At 51.1% G+C, this 11,189-nt stretch overlaps 1 protein-coding gene across 1 annotated transcript in view; it reads right to left on the reverse strand.

Annotated features, from left to right (window-relative positions):
* Positions 1 to 11,189, reverse strand: part of DLG5 (discs large MAGUK scaffold protein 5) — a 120,638-nt gene that overhangs the window by 46,124 nt on the left and 63,325 nt on the right. Inside the window, exons 5-7 of the mRNA XM_077746514.1 lie at positions 10,678 to 10,861; positions 2,414 to 2,673; positions 900 to 1,212 (exon numbers count right to left, since the gene is read on the reverse strand). Coding sequence (XP_077602640.1) covers positions 900 to 1,212; positions 2,414 to 2,673; positions 10,678 to 10,861 — 757 coding nt within the window. The remainder of the gene's footprint in view (positions 1 to 899; positions 1,213 to 2,413; positions 2,674 to 10,677; positions 10,862 to 11,189) is intronic.

Here is an 11,189-nt window from a genome sequence, read left to right on the forward strand (position 1 = left end):
AAAGGCAGCATTCTAACAGCCGTGCAGAGCAAGTAGAACGGAGAGGCAGGAACGGAGAACTATTGCGATGGGGTAAAGTCCACCGTGACCCATGTCCACAGCTCTAAGCAGACCAACCGACAGGTTGGGGAGGGAATCTCAAATAGGAGGAGCCCCCAGTCCACACAAGCCCCAGAAGCGCACAGCTGAACCTGAGGGGAAGATGTGTTAGCAGCAAGGCCGAGGTGGCTCAGGTAGGAAAGATGTAGAGACTCCTTGCTGATCACTCAGGAGTCAAGCTTACAGGCCCAGTTCTGCCGCTACTCAACCCCCAGCCACTGAGCCTGGAGGCCATGTGCCCCAGGGAGCAAGGCTTTGGAAGGGCCTTGGGCTCAGCCTAGTATAACACCTTCCCAGCAGGAGTCCAGCCCGGGCCATCCCTTTAAAGAGCAGACTCCTTAGATGTTGAGGGGAAAATATCCCTGAGGGTGCTCTCCTGAATTCTCAAGGCCAAAGGTACCATGGCTTTGAGCTCTTGTCCTTGGGATCTTGCTTCTCGATGAGCAAATCGTTGAGATACACCCTGACTGTCAACACAAGGCTGACCTACAATCACCTAAACCAGGGTTTGGGTGTGAGCCTATCTGTGAGCGGAGCACATGCTTGTCTGCGCATGTCTTGCTAGACTGAGCCCCGAGGCCCGGACCACGGCTGGGCTTCCCTTTGCAAGCCCTGCGGCCTAGCTGAGCCAGGCCCCAAGTGTGAGCTCAGTGGCTCCCCAGGCAGCACTCAAGAACCCAGCCGGCCCGCACACCTAGCATGAGGAGCCCTTAGCTGTGGCTCAGGAAGAGGCTATGGACACCGGGCAGCCATGGCTCTGCCCTCCCAGGGGCCGGGTGGCCGGCTGCCCCAACACTCACCTGTCGCAGTGCCTCCATCTCCTCGCTGGCCGCCTTCTTCTCGGACGTGCTGCTCTTGAGCTTGGACTCGGCCAGCTCCACCTCGGTCTGCAGCTTGTCCAGCTCAGAGATGACCTGGTCACGCTCGCTCATGATGAGCTTGTACTCGCTGTACACGGCGTCCCTCTCCTCCTTGTACTTCTCTGACTCCTTGGCCATTTTTAATTGCATGGTCCTCAGCTCGGTCATCTCCGACTGCAGCAGCTCCATCTCCCACTGCAGGTCCTTGTTCTGGGCCGTGGCCTTGTTCAGCTCATGGTGGATGGCCTCAAACCTGGGGGAGAGAGGCAGCTGTGACGCGGGGGGGTGGGGACCTGCCCGGGCAGCCCCGCTGTACTGGACAGTCAAGCATGAAGTTTCAAGTGAGGTCATCCACACCTCCAACAGAGCAAAGTCACGGAGCGCCAGTGCCCCCGGACCTGGAATTTTTCTCAGCCTTTTACAAATACCAGAAATTGATCAGAGGACTTTATGCCCTCTGCTCTAGTAGAAATAACAGTGTATTTCTTCCACAGTCAAGCCACATTATTTAAAAAAAAAAAAAATAAAAGCAAAACGATGCTAGAATCGTAGCATATGAGAGATAAAAGTGACCTTAATGATCGTTTAGCCTGACAGCCTATTTCCCAGATACAGACGGTAAGGCTTAGCGTGGGTGACAGGAGCGAGAACACAGCTCAGTCCTTCCACGTAGACAACCCTGCAAATCAGAGCCTGCAGCTATACAGAAGCACTTCTGAAAGCATGTTCCTTACAAGGAGAATCCTTCATGAAGTGCCACCAAAAAAAAAAAAAAAAAAATGTGTGTTTGGCAATGGCTTACATTGGTAAACACTGTGTCCCCCTCCTGGAGAGGCTAGTACAGAGTACCAGAGTGAAGGCTCTGAGAAGTCCTGCAGTATAGACACACCTGTCCAAGTATAACCTGGCAACTCCTACTAATCTTTTTTACATCCAGAGAACAGCATGCATAGGACACCAGTGAACCGTCCAGAGAACTGGCGTTCTGCAGGAATGGACCTTGTGAAACAGTGTTTGAGGGCAAGGCTCACTCCACTACAGATTATATACCTTTAAAAAGTGAACTTTTAGAAGAAACTGTGCCAAGGACGATTAACTCTCCTACTTGCTGGGTGGATGTGCGACACAGAAGGGAGAGGCTTGTGGGGAGACCTAAGAAACAAGGAGGTTGGAACACACCAGAGCTGTTCAGATGGAGGAAGGAGTGCAATTCCCACGACGCACTGAGTGCCAACAGGATGTTTCCAAAATATTCCAAAAACATTTTTTTCAAATGAAAAGGCACTGTCACTTGTGTCCCCTCCCCCTTTTGTTTTTTTACTCCTTGGAAATGGCTGGGAGCCTTGCAGACAATAGTAAGCCCACAAAGGAGAGTGGTCCCAAGGCAAAGAAGACGCACCTGGCCCCCGGGCCGTTCTCTGGGCGTGGGAGACAGACGGGCAGGCAGCTCTTACCTCCTCAGGGAGAGGGCACACTGGTGCTGCAGCTGGATGGCCGTGTCCCTCTGCTGAGTCAGCATCTCCGTCTGCTTCAGCAGACGCTGGTTCTCTTCCTCCAGCTGCTCCAGGCGGCTCAGGTCGGAGTTGTGGATGGCAACTTTCTCGCTGTACCTCTTCCGCAGGGCATCGTAGTCCTTCTTGACCACCTCCAGCTTGTCCATGGCCGTGTCGTACAGCTTATTGAGAATCTCTGATGATCCGTTGTGCTTCAACACCTGGGGACCGGAGAGTCACACTTACCAAGGGCCTGAGGACAGGAGGAAGGACAGACTCACCACTGTCCTCCGTCTGGGGGTATCTCTGCCGACAAAGGAGGGGGGGGCCACACCTTCTGGCATTTGGGAGGCTCCAGATGGGACTCCATAGGCCTCACAGTCACACTGGCCAATTCGCTCACTCACAAATATCTCCTAAGTGTGAGAAAAAGGAGTGACTGCTGCCGGCCCGAGACATCTATGCTTAGAGAGGCCTGCTTACAAGCTGACCGCTGGCTGGCCGCTGGGAACCCGAACGGCAAGCAGTTTCCTGCACTCGTGTAAAACGTTCCTCAAGTGAGAAGAGGGGCTCCCGATGCCTCGACTGGGCAGACTGTGGCTGAGGCTGAGCACACGTGTTCTTCTGGGAGTCCAGAATTTCCGTACAGGCTCTGCAGAGGGCACTGTGTGGCCAGGCCCCAGTAAAACCCCCGGGCAGGGAGTAGGTCACAATTCAGTGATAGGAGAATTAAGTGAGTCCCATGTGACTCCGCAGGGGAGGACTCTCGGAAACCCACACCCGCACGTGGGCTCCTCTGGACTTCGCCCCATGCGCCTCTTCCCTTTGTTGATTTTGCTTTAGATCCTTTCGCTGAAATAAGTCTTTAGCCCTGATGTGTTTATATGCTGAGTCTTGTAAGTCGACCCAGCAAATCACCAAACCTGGGGGAGATGTTGAGGACCCCCCAGTACAGGTATCTAATATATTCTAGATGCTGGTGATGCTGGAAAGGTCACGTAAAGACTGTGGGCTGGGGACCTTTTACTGCCATGGGAGAATACAAACACACAGACAGAGACAGGTAGGTAGACAGGTAGGGAGAGATAAAAACAATAAATAAAATAACTTTAGAGCATAATCAGGGCTACTGAGAAATCACTGAGGGACTAAGGCTTAAGGAGGCCTCTCTAAGAACATGGCTTCTAAGCTTGGATGCAAATCAAGAGCAGCAGCTAGAGCACAGAGAGGTGACCAAGTGCAAAGGCCCTGAGGCAGGGACCACCACACGTGTTCTAGGCACAAAGACAAGCACCCAGTCAGAACCCCATGAACAAGGCTGAAGTGAAATGAGGCTGCAGAAGTGGGCCTAGCTCCGAAGCTCACAGCAAGCAAAAACTGTACCCAGAGTGAGATGGGGACCATGCAAGGGTTTTGAGCAAAAGAATGTTCTACTCTGAATCACAGGTACTGCAGTTCACTTGAGGTGCTGCTCTAAAGAATAAAAAGCAAGATGAGTTCACTGCTCACCGGGGGCCTTCTAACTTCTGCCAAGCACCTCAGGGGATCTGAGCCCTTGGGGGTGTCACTCCACATCTCTAGATTTCGGCTTTCTTACTCCTCAAATGACAGCATTCAACCAGAAAACTGGCTTAACCCTTCCAACTGCAGCCCGCCAGGTACCATCTGCTTATTTAGCGTGGACCCACAGTTATCAGATTTTTGCAGTGCTGAGAACTATAAGCTGGGAGTGTGGAACACTCCCTTGGAAGGGAGGGTGCACCCTCAATAAATACGATAAATAAGAGCCAGAAGTCAGAATCGCAGAGACGAGAAGAGTTAAGTCTCTTCCTCTAAGACGTAAGCACTAGCTCCCAGAATCACAGACACCAGAGAGGAAGGACACCCCGCAAATCTGCCCAGTCAGGGCAGGTAGTCTTGTTCCATTTTTCTGCTCGTTTTCTTTCTTTCTTTTGTTCTTCTTTTAAGCAAAAACTCTTTCCTTCAGAGGAAATCCTACAAGGCAAGGACACTGAAATAAAACTCATTTTAAAAAAGCAATAATGGGGCTTCAGCTCAGGTCGTTATCTCACGGTTCATGGGTTTGAGCCCCGAGTCGGGGTCTGTGCTGACAGCTCAGAGCCTGAAGCGTGCTTCGGATTCTGTGTCTCCCTTGCTCTCTGCCCCTCCTCCACTCACTCACGTGCACTCTCTCACTCTCTCTCTCAAAAATAAACATTAAAAAATTAAAATAAAAAGCACTAACAGATTCCTTGGCAGTTAAAATCTTCACTGTTTTGTAAAAATGCTTCACTGTGGCAGATGACAGCCGCACACTTAGAACCAGTCAGAAAATCCCCAGGCTCACTCTACTGTCTCAAGTCTTTTTTGTGAAAAAATCAATAGAATATCTTCCAAACATACAGAGAAGCAGAGCACCTAATACCACACGATTTTAACATACTCACCACCCAGCTGTAATCCTGCTATCTTGTCACCTGTCTCCAAGTGCTCTCCAAAAAAATAAAGCATGTCAGGGGCTGCTAATCCCCACTGCATCCTTCCTCTATCCAGCAGCCCCCCTTCCCCTCCTGAATCAATCACTGACCTAAATTTGCTGCCACCCATCTCCATGCACAATACTTCACTCGTTTTCCCTACGTATTCATAAAAACTTCTAATGGTCTCATACCACGTGTTCTCCTTTCTATTCAACGTTGCTTTTTCAGATGCGGTCAAGCAAAGCGGGTGGGATTTCACTACATGAACACATCACACGTTCTTTGCCTGTTTGATGGACCTTTACATGGTCTCCATTAACAGTCTTCATCATTTTCTTACATTTTTAACTGTCCATTTCCGTAGTGTTACGTATATCCACACCATTGCGTGACCCGCCTCCAGAACATTTTCATCTTGCAAAACTGAAATTCAATCCCCATTAAACAACAGCTCCCCACCCAGTCCTCTCTTCCTGTGGCCCCAGTAGCCTCCTTCTGTATTTTGTCTCTCTGAATCTGATGATTCTAAGTACCTCNTGAGAGAGAATTTTAAATTTGGCCCAACATTCTATTTTTTTTTTTAATATTTTTATTTATTTTTAGGAGAGAGAGACAGNTTCCGCAAGAGAGAGAATTTTAAATTTGGCCCAACATTCTATTTTTTTTTTAATATTTTTATTTATTTTTAGGAGAGAGAGACAGTGTGAGCAGGGGAGGGTCAGAGAGAGAGGGAGTCACAGACTGAAACAGGCTCCAGGCTCTAAGCTGGCAGTCAGCACAGAGCCTGACGCGGGGCTCGAACCCACGAACCGCGAGATCATGACCTAAGCGAAAGTCGGACGCTTAACCGACTAAGCCACCCAGGTGCCCCTGGCCCAACATTCTAAAATGAGACAGGCAGGAAACTTCCCGCCTGAGGCAGGCAGAAGTCTTTAGAGAGGACTCCCCCAGCTCGTGAGGATGGGGAGGAAGTGGCCCGGGGGAGGCGCGTAGCCAGGGTCTGGTTCCATCCCCGCAGCAGGACCAGCAGGTAGGCTGTGCCCCCCCAGGGAGGCCATCGAGAGAATGGCCCTCCACCCTACACTGCTCAGAAACATAAGTCTCACTGGGCTCGGCTCTGTGAGGCACGCCCTTCAGAAGCGAAGAAATACCCCTTTCCCGGGATAGCTGAGAAGAGAAGTCAACTTTCAGGAATCACCAAAAGCTGATGGGGAAGTGACTTCGCTGCTGTTTGCAGTTTGTTCTTTTGTAACCAAAGAATATGCATCACCGCAGTAAAGAAAGAAGAGGTTGCTCCTCCAACCAAGGCTTGGCAACCTCTGCCCGGGATCTCTTGGGCAACCGAGAAGAATCCAGATGGCGCATTCTGACCGCGGCACCTGGAGACGGACCTGCCAGGCTGCGGGGCTCCCCGACACACAGGCATGCGAACACACGTACGCGCACAGGCAGAGTGGGAGAGGGCCCGGGCCCAGGGCCCCGGCCCGTGCCGCCCCTCCTAGCCAGGACTGCCTCATTTCCTCGGAGATAAATCATGCAGAGGGCTGGGGAGCCCCACAAATCCCTCAAGCAAACACGCAAGTCAAACAGCACCATTTACCCTGCAAGGGCCTCTTCAAGTTAACAAGGCGTGGGAGGAGCCGGGCAACAAAACCAGCCTTGTCCAGGAAGGCCAACCTTTGCCCCCAGGCCCTGTGGGGAGGAAACCTATGGCCACCCCCGTGTCCCTTGCTCCCCCACTTCCTCTGCTGCTGGCCTACCCAAGAACGAGCTTCACCTCAGTCTTGGTGAAGGTGAGGCGCCCCAGGTTGAGGACAGCAGGTGGCCCTGGCAGTTCAGAGATGTACCCTCATCCCCACCCCCACGGCAACAAGTCTCCTTTCCTGGTGGGGTCCCAAGGTGGCACTTGCCAAGGGACACCAGTACAGCTGAACAGAACTGGGGAAACATACTGACCATTGTAATAAACTGCCCCCTCCCCCCCATGCCCCACAAGGGTCACAGCTGTAGGAAAGGACAGGAGAAAAAGACATGGGCTGGAGGGGTCAGGGAGTAAATCTTCCCATGTCATCTGTGGGAAGAACAGGAAAGGGGAGGAAGGAAAAGAATAATCTCAGTCCGGATGTTTGTTCAAGCTATAAAAGTCCTCAGGAAAGTCAGAGAACAGGAGGCAATGAAACTTTATGCCTCATGAGGGCAGACATTTTTTTTATGACAAGGTGGTAACTGGAGTCTTTTTTCGAGATGTAATTCATATACTGTACAATTCACCCTTTAAAGTGCACAAGTCAGTGGAGCTGGGGTTATTTACAAGGTCGTAAACCCACAATGTTGTGCAGTAACTACCACTGTGTAATTCCAGAACACTGTCATCCCCCCAAAAGGAAACCCAGGCCCGTCAGCACTCATCCTCACTCCTCCCAACCCCCTGGCCCAGGCAACCCTTCCTCTACGATCAGTCCCTGCGGGGTCCCCTGTCCCGGACATCTCATATAAATGAAATCATACACTGTGGTCTTTTTGTGACTGGCCTCGTTCACTTAGCACCATGTTTTCAAGGTTCATCCACAGAGTAGCAGGTATCAGTACGTCATCCATTGTTAGGCCAAATAACATTCCATTGTAGAGAATACACCGTGCTTTATTTACCCATTCATCAGCCGACGGACATCCGGACTGTTTCCACCTCTTGGCTGCTCTGAATGGTGCCGCTGTGAACGTTCCCATTACAGGTTTTTGTGTCAACATGAGTTTTCAATTCTTTTGGGGATATACCTTGAGGTGGACTTGCTGGGCCATGTGGGGACTGTATGTTTAACACTTTGAGGAGCTGCCAAGCTGACTGCAAAAGTGACTGGCCCATATTACATCCCACCCAGCCGTGGACGCGGCCTATGGCCACTACTCCCATGTGACATCCCGCCCAGCCATGGATGCGGCCTGTGGCCACTACTCCCGTGTGACATCCCGCCCAACCGTGGACACGGTCTGTGGCCACTACTCCACAGCCACCATCAAAGCAGACTGCCATCCAGCGCTGATGGGCCCAGAACAAAAGCGATAATAACAGCAAGCATTTATGCAGTGGTTCCCACACGCAGGCACTCAGTGCTCCTGCTTCCGATGCAACATCCTCTAACCTCCAGGACGGACGACCACAGATCAGATCTGCCACCCTGAACGAGTCCCACTCTGCCACCTTCCAGAAAGACTACAGGGCTTCCCCATCAGTCTAAGATGAAACCAGCAGCACATCTGAAATGAGAAATCGCTCAAAGAAAAATAAAATCCAAACTAAACCCAAGGTGGAAGGTAACTGAGCCAGATTTAGAGGAGGGAAGAAAAATGTCCACAAATAAATGAGCCAGGGGACAGTGGGGTGGAGGCAGACAGGGACGGACGGCCTGCCCGCAGACTGGGCGCCCAGCACTCCCAGCCCCGGGGCAGAGCAGGCGCACAAATCCTCAGCTGGGCTATCATCCCTGCGTCTTGCTGTGGTTTCACACTGCTCTAAGAGGGAGCTAGCGAAAACAGAAAGGGGGACAAACCTAGGGTGCTGTGGTATTGGATTGTAACTGGGAGTGTGAGTTTTCCAATATGTGTATTATATATTGAATATACAGATATATAAGAGGGACGGGGAGAGAGAGACATGGAAATGGAGATGTAAATGGGGGGGGTTGGGGTACTCAGATATTCCCTACCCGGACCACTGAGAGGACCTGGAGCAGCGATACCCAGCAGCACCTACCAACACTATACCCAGTAGCTACATACACACCCAGCATTCAGACTTTGGTTCTAAGTACCGTCTATTAAAAGGAATGAGGACTCCTTGGAGAAATGGCTGATTCGCAAGGCAAGGGCAGGAAATAAAATGAGCCTGGGACATTTTCTTGTGCCAGAAAACACAAGAAAAGTGATCAAAGAGTGAGAAGGACCCATCAAAAAGAGAAGCAGTCCCTAAAGAGGCTCCCACCGGCCACAATGAATCCCAGCCCACTGAATAAAATGGAATCAGGAGTCCACACAGAGGCGGGCAGACAGGAAGGCAAGGGGAAAACAGACAACTCTGTAGGAGAGAAGCCTGGAGAGGGCACCTTCATTTAGTGATCAAAGGAAACGTCACCGGCAACGGGCCCTATCCAGCCAAGTCCCAGTCTCTAAGACACAGGGGAAGGGTAGCCGCGTCACTTCTGTGGCAGTCCCAAGATGCACAAATGGAATCCAACCAGAGGCTGGACAAATCCAGCTGAAGGGACATGCTACAAAGTAACTGGCCTATAATCTTCTAAAGCATCACAGTCATGTAGGCCAAAGCCCGAGGAGCCCTTCCAGATTGAAGGAGACCAAAGAGACATGACAACTAAATGTACTGCTTTGCTCTGGACTGGATACTTTTCCTATTAAAGACTCTATTTATACAATGGGGAAAATTCAAATGGGGGCTGATGATTAGATGGTATTAGGCATCAATGTTAACTTCCTGACGTTCATGTTTTATTATTGTTATGTAGAAGAACACCCTTGTTCATAAAAAGCACACAGGTTGGCAGTTTGTTCTGGAATGATAAGGGGAAAAAATTCTTTGTGCTGTACTTGCAACTCTTCTGTAAGTTTGTGACAGTTCCACAAGTTAAAAAACTTTAACCTTAAATGAAAAAAACAGCAAGGAAGAGAAGGTCATGCTGAATTATCAGATGAGTTCAGATCATCCTATATGAGCTTTGTGTCAAGCAAGCCCCAAGCATCCTGCTTTAACTCGAGGGGTCATAAATGCCTTTGATGGGGATAGGCGTTCTGTGGCTGAGCTCAGAGGACATTCTGCCACTCGCTGGGACTGCCTTCCAACCCCAAACATGCAATCACCGATGGACGCAGAACATGGCCTCGGCTCCTGCCATAAAACCGAGCAATTCCAGTCTCCAGTCCATAGCTACAAGACAAGAACTGACCAGCATCACTCACAACAAGTCACTTTTCTGATTGACTGGCCCACCCTTCATGCCTTTGCCCATGTGGAATAAGAGCTGAGCAAAGCAAAAAAACGAACTTGGAATTCAAGCCAGCAACAAAGGAAGAGGCCACATTCCCACCAAAAAATAACAACAATAACTACTCCATCTCATATCTGCATGGGGCTTCAATATTTCCAAGCTTCTCTCCATCTGTAATCTCACACGATCCATATAAAGGAAGGAAGCTGCAGACCCCTAAGTCCCTAAGTCAAATTCCTATTACACAATGGACAGCACTGCACATCACCTCTTCCTTGAGAGCCCTTGCAACACTGACGGTGATACATAGATGTGTGCCATTATTTGACTAGCATTAGTCTCCCCCATTAGACTGCAAAGGTCAACAGAGCAAGGGTAGAGCATCTGCTCAGATATCCCCGTGCTTCACACTAGGCAGACACAACAAAAATACTTGCTGAATGACCACAAGGATACATGGCAGAGTGGATGGATGGATAGCATGTGGGTGGGTAAATGGGTGGAAGAATGGAAGGGGGCAGAAGAATGGATGATGAGTGGGTGGATGGGGGGTTGGGAAGTTAAGGGATGAGTAGAAGGATGTGATGAGTGAAAGGATGGATGGCTGGTGGGGGGACAGATGGGAGGTGGGNNNNTGGATGGGGGTGGGGGGATGGATGGGGGTGGGGGGATGGATGAGGAGTGGATGAATGAGTGGGCAGGAGGATGCCCAGCCTCGGCCTGCCCCCAGCCACCCTGCCTGGCCTACCTGCTGCTGTTGGGCCCGGAGGTCACCAATCTCCTTCTGGTCCTCCTCATGCAGCCGCTTCATGTCCTCCCAGGACTGCTGCAGCAGGTTACGCTCCCGCAACAGCTGTCCGTTCTCCCGCCTCAGCGTGTCCACATCGTCCTTCAGCTGGGTCTGGTCGCTCAGGAGCCGGCTGTGGAGTGTGCTATAATCCCCACACACACAGTGAACCCCGGCCAGCCTCCAACCCTCCCCAGCCCCTCCAGGTCCCAGTACTCCCCGTGGGAGCCCACGGCACCAGGGCAGCGGCACTCACAGGCAGCCCAAAGCTTGGTATCAACCAAATGCCAGGAGGACCCAAACCACTTTTTAAAACCCTGACGCCACAAAGGGCACATGTATGAAGGCCAAGGTGAGGGATGAGCCCTTACCTGGTATAGGCCCAGCATCTCCGAGTACTGAGACAGGGCAAAGGTCAGCAGGTGGGCAGGTATGGCAGGCCAATACCCTCAGAGGGGCCCCAGGAGACCGAA

The sequence above is a fragment of the Crocuta crocuta genome, unplaced genomic scaffold (genome assembly GCF_008692635.1).
Source record: "Crocuta crocuta isolate KB4526 unplaced genomic scaffold, BGI_CrCroc_1.0 scaffold28, whole genome shotgun sequence".
Taxonomy (NCBI): domain Eukaryota; kingdom Metazoa; phylum Chordata; class Mammalia; order Carnivora; family Hyaenidae; genus Crocuta; species Crocuta crocuta.